The sequence below is a fragment of the Echinococcus granulosus genome (assembly GCF_000524195.1).
Source record: "Echinococcus granulosus chromosome Unknown EG_S00038, whole genome shotgun sequence".
Classification (NCBI taxonomy): Eukaryota; Metazoa; Platyhelminthes; class Cestoda; order Cyclophyllidea; family Taeniidae; genus Echinococcus; species Echinococcus granulosus.
This window is the reverse complement of record NW_020170418.1, coordinates 364,336-379,465: the sequence shown is the minus strand read 5'-3', so window position 1 is coordinate 379,465 and position 15,130 is coordinate 364,336. Positions and strand designations below refer to the sequence as shown.

At 40.4% G+C, this 15,130-nt stretch overlaps 2 protein-coding genes across 2 annotated transcripts; one reads left to right on the top strand and one right to left on the bottom strand. All coding sequences in view use genetic code 11, as the record gives it.

Moving 5' to 3' along the window:
- Nucleotides 1-5,038: 5,038 nt before the first annotated feature.
- Nucleotides 5,039-7,987, bottom strand: EGR_05307 (hypothetical protein; the record flags this gene model as incomplete). The annotated part of the gene is made up of 5 exons (XM_024494556.1): nucleotides 5,039-5,204; nucleotides 5,260-5,317; nucleotides 5,361-5,441; nucleotides 7,729-7,810; nucleotides 7,847-7,987. The coding sequence occupies 5 exons, from the start codon at nucleotides 7,985-7,987 to the stop codon at nucleotides 5,039-5,041; spliced, it is 528 nt and encodes a 175-aa protein (XP_024351027.1).
- Nucleotides 7,988-8,160: 173 nt separating this feature from the next.
- Nucleotides 8,161-10,632, top strand: EGR_05306 (Fumarate hydratase class I, aerobic; the record flags this gene model as incomplete). Its single annotated transcript, XM_024494555.1, has 9 exons — nucleotides 8,161-8,168; nucleotides 8,202-8,338; nucleotides 8,442-8,809; nucleotides 9,077-9,283; nucleotides 9,321-9,447; nucleotides 9,516-9,706; nucleotides 9,783-10,016; nucleotides 10,086-10,289; nucleotides 10,417-10,632. 9 exons carry the CDS (start codon nucleotides 8,161-8,163, stop codon nucleotides 10,630-10,632), a joined length of 1,692 nt encoding a protein of 563 aa, XP_024351026.1.
- Nucleotides 10,633-15,130: the final 4,498 nt, after the last annotated feature.

Genomic DNA, 15,130 nt, shown 5'->3' with positions numbered 1-15,130 from the left:
TTTTAGGGTTCAAAGGCATCAAAGTAAAATTCAAGTTTGCTTCATCTCCGTGTTGAAAAGTGCTGCACCGTTAGTCAAAGAAATCGTGCATTTTGCTTACCGCTCTTTAATTATAGCACATACCTCCTGTTCACTTGCATCTATCCCTAAATTTACTGCCAAAGTAGGCACAAGTTAGAACTCTTTGAGGCGATCACCCACAGAACCTTCAATAACTTTAATAGTTTGTTATGAACATCTCATCCTTTTGCTTGCGCCAGGATTCAGACACTTTGTTCCTCCTTTTTCGCTATATCTCGCATTATTCAAACGTTCTCTATTCTACAAGTATTCATAGTTAATTGTGTTAACTACTGAAACAAATGTCAGCCAAAACATTTTAAATGCTTGTTAAAATTTACTGAAGTATTTGGTGTCCCTAAAGTTGTGAGTAGACTCTCTCAACCGTAAAATTAACCTGTAGATGGTAACCCTCCTGTGTTGTTACTTCTTACAAAAATGCATCCCACAAATCCGCGAGTTTGCGGTCGTTCTAGTAGAAACTTGGGGACCATTTGTGGTCTAGATTTACATGATTGTTTGACACTGTGAGCAATTAAATATGGAAAATCGTAGTGTTTATGTGAAGTTTGTTGTGATGCAGTAGACAACGAAGTGTTTTTTAGGCGATTTTTTTCCAGTCATCTTGTTTCATTTTTTGCTCATACTGGTTGCTTCAGTAGGTAATGGGATGTGTTTACTGGGCTTGTAACCTATTCATTACCCCATGAAATGAGTGTTTCAGTTTAGATTAGATTGCAAAACTTGTAAAGCATTTTTCCCTTAACAATATTACAATACCTTGCAACTCCTACCTGTTAATCCAGAAGACAGACAGTCTGGCATTATATACACAATTGTATGACATTGGAGACCAGAAGTGGTCAAACCTGAAAGAAATCTCAATCTGCTTCTAATCACTACTGTCCTTAGCCTTAGCATTTGTTGCAAAGCTGTGTTAAACCGGAGCACCATCCATGAAAAGCCCTACTGCGGATTAATGAAAAGAGGCTTATAAGGTGTTGTCAGCAAGGTTTTCCGTGATGTGTTTCATGAAGCATTGGTAACGTCGAAGTAAGGCCATTGCAAGCACGCTCATCGTGTTTCCAGTTGATTAAAATCCCTATAGGCTGTATGATAATTTCGTGTCATTATCCATTCGAATAGGTCTATCTATATTATTTTGTCCCATTATCGGTAAATTGCGTGATTTAGGATTCTAACCTGGAAAAATGTTTCAACTAAGACAGTCCTTAATTTTCGCCACCAATCCAAAATACGGCATTGGGTGCATTAAATATTGAAGCTCTTTGCCACTTCATACGCAGGGAATGACAACCCAGTAATTTGTTTATAAACTCAGCGTAAATTTTGCACGAGCAGGCGTTTTCAGTCCCTTAACCAGACAAAATCTCATGTTTGCAGTCAAATCTAGCTCTTACCGCTAGCAGAGAGGCAGAGAAAGTTTTTACAGTATTTTGTGCAACTCAATTTTTAATGACATTCTACAGTGAAAGACCTGAGGTAACTGTAAAATTGCATTGCTTTGGAAATAGAAAAGACGCATCACTTTTTTCACGCAGGCTTTCTACTACTGAAGCAGGTACTGGCTTTTAATTATGCTGTGGGTGCGAATGATTCGTAGGTGAAGTCGGTGACAACAAGAACATTTTTGTAGGCGAGAAGGGATGGACAAAGTATCTATTAAAGGGGGTTTTGTCAACGCAAGGCTGGGCTGTTGTGGGCGCTGGACAGATTTTTGTCTGTTGATGGAAACACTGGAAATTGATTCTGGAGCAATTCCTAAAACTTCAGTAGGAGCAATTTTGACGGTTTTTGGCACTCCCAGCTGCTGTAGACTGCAGACCTTTCATGTGAATTTTGGCCGCTACAGACACAGCATTGTTAGTATAAACATGGAAGTACTTATTTGTGACTAGGACCTCTGAACTCCACTCCCGCCTTACAAGCCACCTCCCTTTCTGCGCACCCATTACACACGCACATACAGACAAGGGTCAGTTAGGCATCCCCGTTTATCTTCCTGTTGAGGAAATTATTTCCTCCATTTGCATTCGAGTAGTATCTTTCGATGACTTTGTATCAGCATGTATTATGCAGTACAACTGCGCATTCAAACATGCCTTCCAGCTGTATCAATCAACGAGCCAAAAAATTATTCTACAAATCACTATTTTAACATATTTCTTGCAGTGTAATTACCGTCGAAGTAATTTTTCGAAGACAAAGACGAGAGTGGTCCTGTAAATAGTTATCATTCCCACATAAAACGCTCACAGAGATATATTGTGACGATTTTGGGCTCGTATGTTCCACTTCTTAGTGCCATTCTATGTATTAGCTAAATTTTACTAAGCTGCATTAGAATAAAATGGAATTCGTGGCATGAAATCGTGCATTTGGGAGTTATCATGTGTTAAGTCAGAAAATCTTTAAGAAGTTCACCCCTTCCGAATTTATATTTCTGTAATGATCTCGTGCTTGTAGAAAACCATTTCTAAGCAGTACGTTTCCTCCTCGGTCAGATGCATAAGCTGATGGGGGTTTACTGCCTTCTGTTCAGTCGCATGATTAACCTGTGCACAGGTCAAAAAACGGCCATTTATTATCAAAACCCGATTTACAATGAATTACACAACTCGGAGTATGAGTAGAGGAAGAGTAGCTGAAATTGACAACTCATAAAAGCATTACCAAGGAAGATAGTCCCAAGTAGCTAATTGAGAACCTTCAATTAATCTCTCTTGACGTCCCGTTGTATAATCTGTTAGTCTAGATGCGTTTACCTCCCATGGTCCATTAAATCTCTTTGCCGGCCAAGGATGGAATTCATGATGATAAGATGACTTCGACTAAAAAGTGTTCTCAGTACTCTTTTTCTGACAAGAACCTAAGTGAAAGCACCAAATAAGCATGGGAAGAAAGTACGCAGAAGTGGGTTCCTGTGTGTGGGTGCGCGCCCTTTCTGTAAGTGTTCGCACTTGTATGAAGAATGATCGGTAGAAATTCCTTCGTAGCGCATGCTTTGTAACAACCAATTCTAAAAGTGGTCACAGCTTGAGTTATTTGGCACCTTTTAATGCAGCGCAATCGGGGTTAAAATTAAATGTAAATATAATCTAGCCAACATCAACATTACATTTGTCGAGAAATGTTGTGTTTTATTCATTAGGTTCCAGATCCCTTATAACTTATTCTATGGAATAAAGTGGTTGTATATGCAGAATTGGACTCGTATTAGGCAACATTGCGCATGAGTCTTACTATCCGTAAGAAATTTAGTTAAAAATAATGTAGATAGTCATCCGACAAGATAAATCTAAAATAAATCTCGAAAATTTAACTAAAGTCCTCATAGCTAATATTAAAACAGAGGTTTTATGAACCTTCAGCGTAAAATCTAAATAAGAAAATGAAATATTTAAATAGAAAACAGACCTTAGAAGAGTCGCTGCAAGATATTTCACATTATTTAGTGGTTGGTTATTTAGTACCTTCTAGGGGATCGGATGAAATCCTGTCATTCACCCGGTACTCATGGTATTCAGGCTTTGGTCATTCATAACCTTCGTGATTCTTTCAACCTAAGGCTGCCACATCATTTACGGACTCATTTCCACTAACAAAAAGCTACCAGCAGGCATCCTACTTACGCCTAACTTTGATAAAATGGTTTCTATCCTGTTTTTGTTATTAAAAAGTGCTAATTTGCCATATTTTTAGGAGCATTTTATTCAATTTTGCCCTTTGACTCATTATAAATGCTAAATTTATTGGGTAGGTTTTTATTTTCATGGCACACTCGTACTTCTTCCATTCTAAAGTATTGACATCTCTTCAAATAAAAACCATGCAAAATGAGGAAAAGTATCACCTCGACCTGAACACATTGACCAGATTGTGTGCACATCTTGTTTTTTGCAGCACACTATATCAAAATGCTGTGGATTTAAGCTGGAGTTGGTTTGTCAGGAAATGATTTGGGGTTGTTTCATCACTTCAGAATTATTTGAAATATTTAAGGAAAGTTAAGTCCGTAGTTTACTGTACTTAAAGTAATTTTATTAACTAACTTGCTTCCAGTAACGTGGTTTTAACACCCATGACTTAAATTTGGAACTATTTTATAAAAGATCATGTGTTGCGGTTTACAGACGAGCAAATATATAAATACACATAGAACCGTTAATGCTAAACAAGTCATTTATTAGAATTACTTGAATTTTGCCTACCGTAGTAGCCTTAGAGGTAATACTGAAAATGGCTTTTGATATGACGTAAGCACAAGGTATTTTGTTTTTTGTTTCTGTAAGTACTATGCTATTAAAAACGCTTTTTGTGAGTAGGTTTTTACCAAATTAGACATGGATTTATAAATTGTACACTTTACTTGAGAAAAATTTACCAGTTTTTAGAAAAAAATGCCTTAATTTTGTCTAAACTAGTAAATTTGATTATAACGTCCCACAATCATCGTTTTATACTGTCAAACTATAATTTTTCCCCTGCTTTAATGCAGCCTTTCCTCAAAACTTTGTAATTTAGCCGTCTTTCAATGTGTCATCGCAAATTTTTGAAGCACTTTGCTTGTACTTAATAAAATCTTCAGTTGTGTAGTATTTTTGCAGCAGTACGCTTTTTGAAGTAAGATGCCTTTATAAATTCTGTCGTTATTGGATTAGTTAGATCAAGTGCGACCCTGGTTTTGCTTTGAAGTTATGAAAACTCCAATGTAGAAAGATAAATCCACGCGCTTTCAAAGCAAACGGGATCATCACGTGCTTTTCAAAAAAGTTTTTAGTATTTTAATAACTAAAAAATAGCTTTTAGCTCAAACGTGAATCAGAATACAAACATTTTGACATTCCTTAATTCGCATAAATTTATGGATTCTCGTTAACACCTAAAGGGCTGTTATAGGAGATGACACAGGTCACTTTGTTGTAACTTAAATTATTTAATTACCTTTATCATTCCTTTACTTAATTTGTGATGAGTCTTCAAACAGTACCTCAAGAATTTTCTTGTATGACAAATAAACTACAGCAACGTCATTAATTCCAAATATAATGATTGCAGGGGAAAGGTAAAACATGCAGATTAGTAGGTCAATGCATCGACACAATCTTTTTAAAGACCACGGCCTAACTGATTTATTGTACAGTCAAGGTAAGTTTCTAATCTGAAAAGTTATTTCACCTGGTTTTCAAATAAAGAACTAAAATATCTAGAAATATTGAGGTACAATTTCCATTAACTTGATTTAAAAAGTTAAAACTGTAACATTAAAAACGACTTACTAGCAAAAGAAAAAAGAATACGTAGCTTTCTGGACATTTCTGTAGTATATCTTTGATTCTTGGCAAGGACAATTTTGCTCCCTTATTGAACAAAGGACTTCAAAAATCCATTTGTAACAGGGCAGTCTAAAGCAAGTATAACAGTGTTAGGCCAATTAAAATATTAAATTCGCTAAATTTTATTGCCTAGAAACACTTATTCTATCAGTTTCAAATAAGTTTATACTGTGGATTTACGTGTAAACACAAGGTTAATTACGTAGATACACCTCTTGTTATAACTACACTCAAATTTGGCATTTGTAATGCAAAATAAGGCTAATAAAATTGCTTATATTTGCTTTTACCGACATCATACTACTTACCTTTCATAATGCGGTTTTTGAATCGGCTTAGAGCGTCAAGGTTGTGATTAAAAGATGCAGATACTAGAAAGGTGTTAATAAAGTAAGCAAACAAGCAAAATCAATAATTTTTAAAGTGTAAAAAACGTTGAACTTTAGATAATTTCGCTAAAAATGGCGCTAACGCTCACTTTTAGATAATCAAAGCAACAAGCAATTTTCGAAGAGTGCACATTTTACCATTTGCTCGATTGTCCAAAACAATTAAAATTTTACATAACCGGTAGCTTAAGTCAGTGTGCTTAAGCCATGGGTTCAAGTTTAGGCTTCCCGTGTCATCCTTAAGGGTGAGAAAATGCACAGCAGTACGAAAGCTCCATTGCCTCTAACGTGCCTAAGCTCCAAAAGACGCCAGAAATGATTGTACTGCTAAAAATTCATCTGTTTAAAAATACGCTAGATTTACACGACTTGACAGTTTACACTTACTTCTCGGCATCGAATTCCCCCTACGCTCTCGTTTGCAAGCTAACGATTTTGGATGTACTGTAATACGATAGTGGTTTATCCCTCGGTTCTGGTGAGGCGCCACTTTTGTGCTTCGAATTAGCCCCCTTGTACCTCGCTGGGTGGGCTGGCCTTTTGGGCCATGCCAATAGCCCAGACACCTTCTCCGTGCTGAATATATATTCTGCCCGAGTATTGTGTCTTCTTTCGTCTTCAGGGAGTCCCGGGACGCTACAGTACCACCTCTTTTCCATCTTCGTATGTCCTTTAACGACGCTAGAAAAAACCAAAGCGGTTGTTCTTATTAGAGCTTAATAGCATTACCTGCCCTTTTCCAAGGCTACAATCGTCAAATGATATTAAGATTTGTGATTGGCTTGCAGGGTATACAGGATGCAGGACAAAGTCAAAACTTTCTCTCCATCTCCCACATATGTCTTTCTGGATCCAGCTCGCCCTTTGATAAAAACGATACCTAGAAATTCAGCCCGACACTATTTACTACTGCAATGCTCTGTCCAACTGTTGGTTTTGGTTACTCAAAGCACCTAAGGTTCTGAGATTGCACAGGGCGGCATGGCCTTTGGACCATGCTGGTATCTCCTCGGCTCTTTTGTATGTTAGTAACGCATTCTCTGCCCTAGTATTAAAACACTGTTCGCCTTTGGGCAAAGCATAGCATTTTCATAAAATTGGATTCCATTATTCCAAAAGCGATTCTACTTCAAGTTATTTTTAATTAAGACAGTTACTCGTTGTGACAAAATTAGAGGACTAACAGTGAGGACCTCTCGTAGTGATACCCAAAAAGAAGAAAAGGACCATGATGTGAAGCGATATTTATTTGGGTTCACGTTTAACCACGCAGGCTATTCAGGATCAGTATGATGAACTTTCCCCCCGAGAGTATGGCCCTTAGCTCAAGCCCGCAGTCCTCTTAATAACTAATAAAATTTTCTAGTATGCTTTATTACGGCTATACGATTGATTCGAAACATTGCTGTATTTGCCAAAGCAATGCGTAAGAGAATCTGCGTAGATTTGGAAGTTTCTGCATTTTAATGCTAGTTTATAAATGCTGAAAAACTCTTTAATTTCGCTGCAAACTGGTGACAAAAGTACATGAAAACCATGAAATAATTGAATAAAGCTGCTGAGCAATTTAGGTTTGAGAGTGTGGAGAGCTTTACTTGGTATATAAACAGAGCTCCGATGTGAATTTATTCGCTTTTAGTTTTTCATATGTAAAGCTCTGTTTGTTTGTTAGACCTTTCGACTTGATACGCAAAATGTCTCATTTGTGGCGCCTCGAGACTTCCCCAAAAACGGAATTGGGCAGGATATGTATTGGCGATACACAAAAGGGCCAGGAATTGATGGCATGGCTCGAAGGCGCTGCGACCGGGGGAGTACAAAGCCGAAGGCCTTAAATGGCTAAGTAGCAAAATCGAATGTAGAACAGATAATTCACTTACTACATATTACTGTCCTATTCGTGCACTCTACTTAATACTTACAAGCATATTTTGCAAGCAGTTTTAATTGTAGTAATAATGAATTCGAACCCATATACTCAATGCACCTCAAACTTGGGCATTTCTCAAATCAAAATGAATTCTAGCTGTTGAATTTTACCTCCCTAATAGCAAGAGCGTGATACAGTGCTTTATATTTGTTAATACGTGTTTTTAATAATGCCATTTTTTGCCCGAAAAGAAATGATACCTTTGGTTGTAAACACTTTGAAGTATTCCACTTTTTGGGAGTTGTGGTCATGGCAAAATCAACTTTTCTTTTAAAAATGTTTGCAGTCGTTGTTTTGCATCAACTTACTACTTACTAGTTCCTGTATTTATGACTACTGTGTTCCTTTGTTTGTTTCTTCCACTACAATTGTTTAACTCTACCAATGGCGCTTCGGCCCTTCGTTATTCGTTTCGGTACTCGTAATGCTCCGGTAGGTGTTCCAGTTTGATTTACTCCCTTCCAGTGCTCCTCTCTCTCGTCTTCTTTTCAATTCGGTTGCAACTAAGGCTTTTTCAACTCAAGCGAAGCCTTTCTACTACCAGGAATTGCTTGAATTTGAGAAGCCTCCATATGCTGGTACCCAATTTAAAAAGATAACAGGTGGGTTTCTAGTTCTAGTTTTTTTGTATTGGTCACTCATATATTACTATACTTTAATTCTATTTTGTTATCGGACGTCATTGTGGCTCTTTTATTTTAAAAGGTGACTATGTGCAGACCACTGAAGTAAACGGAAAAAAAGTCCTTGAGGTTGATGGGAAAGGTCTCACACTTCTAGCTGAGGAGGCCATGAACGACATTGCTCATCTTTTGCGATCTTCGCACTTGCAATCTTTATCGAACATATTGAAGGATTCGGAAGCCTCCAATAATGACAAATTCGTTGCATTGGAACTTCTTAAAAATGCGAACATTGCGTCCAATATGATTTTGCCTAGTTGTCAGGACACTGGTACTGCTATCGTCATGGGTAAGAAGGGGCAGTATGTCTGGACCAATGAAGATGATGGTGCCGCGCTGTCAAGGGGTATTTACAATACTTATACACTTCGCAACCTTCGGTATTCTCAGGTTAGCGTCTAGCGAAGTATGTGCACCTTTTCATTGCTTCGTTTGACGGTCATTGGTATCGACTGGTAAACAATGGGGACCTTCGCTGCCAGTAGATAAATAGTAGCAAGACTCCTATAGTCTCTGTATCGTTGCAGAAAAACCAAATGATGTTTCAGGCTGATTTAGAGCGTTAAAATCCTTTTTATTTTGGCTACTTTCAAACATTCTATGTAAATTTGACCCACTTAGAGTGTGCTTTGGCACTCAGTTTCGTTCTCCTTAAAGGTTGCTCCCTTGGACATGTTCACTGAGAAGAACACCGCCACCAATCTGCCTGCTCAAATTGAAATCTATTCCACCTCGGGTAATGAATACAGCTTCCTATTCATGGCCAAGGGTGGTGGGTCGGCCAACAAGTCCTTCCTATTCCAGCAAACAAAGGCTGTGTTGAACGAAAAGAGCCTTTATGAGTTTGTTACAGAAAAAATGAGGGTTCGCGTACACTTTGCTTACTAACTGTGGATTATAGACCCTCGGGACCGCTGCTTGTCCACCTTACCACTTGGCTGTTGTGATTGGGGGCACATCTGCTGAATTCAATCTGAAAACGGTGAAACTGGCATCTGCACGCTATCTTGATCACCTTCCCACATCTGGTTAGCGTAGTGTACCGTTTTTCTTAGAATCCTGCGAATTTTGAGCTCATTTTGATTAATAACACTAGGAAATGAACATGGCCGAGGATTTCGTGACTTAGAGGCAGAACGGCGCATTACCGAAATCTCCCAGAAGTTAGGAATTGGAGCTCAATTTGGCGGGAAGTACTTCTGCCACGACGTTCGAGTCATCCGCTTGCCGCGACATGGTGCATCCTGTCCCGTTGGAATTGGTGTCTCTTGTTCTGCTGACCGGCAGGTTGTTTGAGCGAATTCACATCTGTGTCCGATACGGGAACGCCCCTTACCTCCCCCCCCCATCATTCCCCTTTTAGTGTTATGGTAAAATAACAGAAGAGGGCATCTTCTTGGAGCAGTTGGAGACTAACCCTGCTAAATATCTCCCCGATCCATCCGCTGCCCAACTGTCAAGCGATGTCGTGAACATTGATCTGAACAAACCGATGTCGGAGGTCCTCGCTGCTCTCACAAAGCATCCTGTCAAGACTCGTCTCAATCTCACTGGTACCCTCGTTGTCGCTCGTGATATTGCCCACGCTAAGATTAAGGTTCGTTTTACTTCCTTTTACTGCTTCGATATGCTTGTTGCCATCATAAAGAAATCTGTTCATCTGCAGGAGCGTCTAGACGCAGGTCAACCCATGCCCGATTATCTCCGCGATCACCCAGTTTACTACGCTGGTCCAGCCAAGACACCAAAAGGTTTTGCCAGCGGCTCCTTTGGTCCCACTACAGCGGGTCGGATGGACAGCTATGTCGATCTCTTCCAAAGCCACGGGGGTAGTATGGTAATGCTTGCCAAAGGCAATCGTTCCAAAGACGTGAGTTTGAACCTCTTGATCAGCTTTCTTGCATCCCTGTCGAAAAGGTTATTGTGTTGCTATCCATTATACGCGCAGACCATTGCATTTCTAGCTTAAAGGTAACTCATAAGTTGTGGTATTTTAGGTGACCAACGCTTGCAAGAAACATGGTGGTTTCTACCTTGGTTCGATAGGTGGTCCAGCTGCTATTCTGGCTCAAAATTGCATTAAGAAGGTAGAAACTCTTGAGTATCCAGAACTCGGTATGGAAGCAATCTTCCGCGTTGAAGTTGCAAACTTCCCAGCCTTCATTGTCGTTGACGACAAAGGCAATGACTTTTTTGACGAATTCAAGTTGTAGGTATCTGGAATAGATCTCTGCATTCAATACATAGAGCAATTTCTTTTAACTAAGTATAGTGTTGTATGCGCAGTGTTCTGTATTTTTCACCGGTGAGCAAAGTTTCTGAAATAAATGCTTCACCAAATGAGCTTTTTTGTCATCGATGTAGGGTTCGCGATTAGCCGTGGGGAGGGGTGTGTTGCGCTTGTCGGCACTGGTGTCACCATTGGCGTATTTGCTCGTTCTGGTGGTCATCCGGACACCATTGGTATCGCGACCTGATTTTGTGCTGGTGGAATGGTTTTTGCTTCGGTATTTGGGGTGATGGTGGTGACGCTCGGGTCATGGTTTGTGAACTCAGGGTCAGGTAAAGTGCAAAGAGATACATTAACAAAAATTGGAGAAAAAAAGTGCATTCAAGTGCAGCTTGAAAAGGAGTGGCTTACAGTGATTCCATTAACGTATTTCGACATGGGTGCTGTCTGATGATTTGATGCCCTCAGATCCTTCAAGGTTGGCAAGATGTCTAGAACAATCCAGACGGGCTGCCGGGCGGCCCTTGAATGACAACAAAGTGAAGGGGATAAATGAACTAATTTGCGTTGTAGTGTGTGCATGTTGAGATGATTTTGCTCTTGGGCCAATGTCCCTACGAGAAGTGGTTGATGTGAAAAATTTGCTCACCGACTAGACTCATTCATTCTTGGCTAGTACAATGCGGATGGCAACCTGCGGTGCGGTCCCCAAAGAGGACATGCCCGATGAATCTTTCAAAACTACAAGATGTACGTCTACAGATATGAAAGCCTTCCCAATGCACATCACTGTATCATCTCCCTTCCTTCGTCGTCCTTTATTTTAATGCAACCGGTGATTTTGGGAAGGAGTATCGACGTAAGGCGCTGAGTAGAACGCTCAGCACCAAAGAACAGCAATATAACGGAATGGTATTTACTTCAACTGTGTACTTGGCTACGTGGATGTTTCCTTTCAAGGAGTTGCCCGTTGTCGTTAACATGTTCATTAATCGCCTTAATCTCCGTACTGGAGTTTAGATCTAGGCTTTAATGAAATCCTCCCCATCATACCACTTCTTACATAACTGATGGCAGAACATCACATCTGATCGTGTGGAGTGAGTGATCCCCAAACATGATCACTTTGACAACCTTGAAGGTGCGGTTGCAGCTGTTAGAACACTACAAATGCAGTTTTCTACTTAAATTGTTTGCTGCCCAGCTCCACACTCCTTCATACGATTTTGGTCGCTAACTGACTGCATGAAAATGGAGAACTCGAGTCTGCAAGTAGAATTGTTAAAAGCCCCCATAAGACTAGTTGATCAATGGGGTGTGGTTCGTATTTCGTCAGTATAGTTCAAACACGATCAGGGTGTATACTGGTATGTTACAGGGTCATGCTCATGCAGACTACGCTAATAACTTGTAGGGTATGTTTATTTGAATGTACCTTTTAGGTGAAAAGCTTTCAGTGGATACAAATCTCCTCACGGAACAGGCCCCAACTAATCATTGTAGCCCGTTCATAATGCTATCAGTCTATTTGTTCCAAGGGAATGAAAACGGATGTGAAAGAGAGGAAAGCCGAATCTACTACACTGGCGGTAGCGTCGGCGGATATCCTCTTCCTTTCAAGAATAGCATGGATTTTGAAGGGTGACTTGAAAACGTCAAATTTAGTCTCTGATTCTCTACCTAACGTCAGAGACCCTTCGTAGCCTACATGCCCTTCCCTAGAGTCTCTTCTAGGCCACTGGAGACGCCAAAATAATACCAGACATCGAGTTGGCAAAGTGCTGCGCTACTCTACTCCAACTCGTCATCGACCAGGGATAACAGACATCAGACATAGATTTCCTCTACCGCTACTAAAAAGTGGCTGAAGATGATGAGGCATATGCTAAGATTTTCCAGCTTTTGGTGGAACGGGTTTTTGGCAGCTTACATCCAATCGGTATCACAGGATGGATAGCCGTCCAGTTCAGACACTGTGTTCGCAAGGAAGAAGTCTTAGAACTTGCTTACAGGCCCGCACTACAAAAACCGTTACAGGTGGCCTAATCCAGCATCCTCATTACGGAGGCCCTCCGAGTTATGACCCAAAACAAGGTGAACCTTCCTTTTCCTTATCCTGCTTGCTTCTAAATGGCTCTCACTCACCCTTGCAAACCCCAGGTGAACTAGAAGGAAGTCCGAGCAACTTATCCCTTGTCTCTGGTGCGGCTGGATAAGAGTAAATCTTTGTCACAAGATTAGTTTCACCCTCTAGTAGACTACGTTTAGCAGAAGGAAAGGAGGTGGCTGTGGAAGGGTAGACAGCAAGGAGATCTGAATAGTGAAATTTTTGATACGTTTAGAACTGGTTTGGTACGTGATTCTTGTTGCCGTTTTGCTACTAAACACCATAATCGTTCTGAATTTTGCGGAAGGCACCTTCTCCACTTACCATGGCAGTGAAGTCAAGATAGACCTTTTGCTACCAAAGAAAGGCATCGATGATATTCGCAACGTCCTTTTCGAGGTCGTGACTACGCCCATGAACAACCTAGATGACCCCCGTGCGCAGCTTACTCATGTTATCGATAAGAAACATAGTCTTATGTCAAGGTGTTAGGCCAAGAAGAACAAACATAGTGGAACACACGACAGACATCGGTGAAGTCAGACCAATCTGGCAGCTACCCGGCCGCATGCCATTTACTTTGCTAGAAGATTAATAGAGTAACGAAGAATGATGCCTTCCCACTACCCCATATTAACCATTCGTCAGACTCCCTACACCGGTGAAAGTGGTTCTCCACACTAGGCATAAAATCAGGATACTGATCCATTGGAAGTGGTAGAGACAAGCAGAGGGAAGACAGGTTTCATGCTGCCTCAGGGTCTTTATGAAATCTGGATAACGCCTTTTGGAGTCTGCAACGCAACAACCACCCTTTAACGCCTGACACAAACCGCACTAATCGGACTATTCCCGAAGCATTGCATAGTACACCTATGTGACATTCCTGTCTTCGGTAGAGATATTCGGGAGGACAGTATTAATCTGAAATTAGTGTTTACCGTCTACGCAATGCAGGGTTGACCCTGAAACCAAATGCCTGGAATGCTCTTAAGCTGGATTAAGCTAAAAACCACACAGAGAAATAGCCACGTAGTAGTAATAAACTTTAAAAGGCGAAATAGGTAAAAAGGTTCCGAAAACAATTTGCGTATTAGTTTGTACAAATAATTCTTATATATAAATGCAATGCATTAATTGCTTATTTAACTCTCGGTTTTGGTAACGGGCCACTCAAAGGCCCGAGTCACGCCAGTAGCCTTAATCTTATCTGTACGTCGGCAATACGTATTCTGCCCTAGTACTATGCCTTCTTTTGTCTTCAAGGAAGTCTCGGAGCAATACATAATCACAGAGGTTGGCGGTGTTTTTAGGTGATGCTTTGCACCACTCTTTTCTTAACGGAGAACTAAATGAATTTTTATCAAATCTGTGTTGCTCCAATTGGGAGCAGGAAGCATTCAGTTGTTACCTCCAAGCATTTCAATGTTATTTGCTACAAAGCCAGCAACCGCGAGCGCTGATATAAGGATTCAAAAGAAGATAGGGAAATTGTAACACCTTCTCAATTATTCCCATACCATTATTCAGATTCTACTTTGCTCCTGCCTTCCCACTGTTAATCTCTCGTATATTCTGTAGTGTAAAAATCATTTGATTACTCTTGTGAACAACAATATTTTGAGGATATCTGGAGGCAATGGTTTATTACTCATTGTTAAAGAATGCATTTGTAGATTCACAAATCGGTAAGAGTGTGTGCTTAACTGCACGGAGTTCATTTTGCGTAGATTGTATTTTCATTTCGCCACCATAGGATAAGGGCAATAACCATGAGCATCAGGCTCCGCCACACACAAACGGGCACTTTTTTATATTGGTGCTTTCTGATACAAGTTGAGGCGAAAGTTGGAGATACTACTGTTTTGTTTCAAATATATGCTCAGGCTGCAAGCGGTCAGGTTACAACAGCCTCGTGGGCGGGCTGAGGTCACCTATTCCCTAGTAGGAAAAGAAATCTGGGCCTCCGTAGATTTTTGTCTGTAAACGCCCCTCACACTACTTGAACGAAAATTGTTCTCTGTTCATTTTCCTTGACCCCACAGGTCAAATTAGGAAGAAGGGGGGGGGTGAAATATTGGATATTATGCACTACATTGTGATGTAATACGATAGTTGTTTGTCTCCCGGTATTGGTGAGGGGTCACTTTTGAATTAGCCATGGTACCACGCCGGGTGGGCTGGCCTTCGGGCCATTTCAGTAGCCCATATGCTTTCTCAGATGTCTGAGTATTATGTAGGGCTCCGAGACTTCCCTGAAGAGGAAAGAAGACATAATACTTGGGCAGAATATATACATTCGGCACAGAGAAGGTATATGGGCTACTGGCATGGTCCGAAATACAGCCCACCCGGCATGGTACCAAGGCTAAGT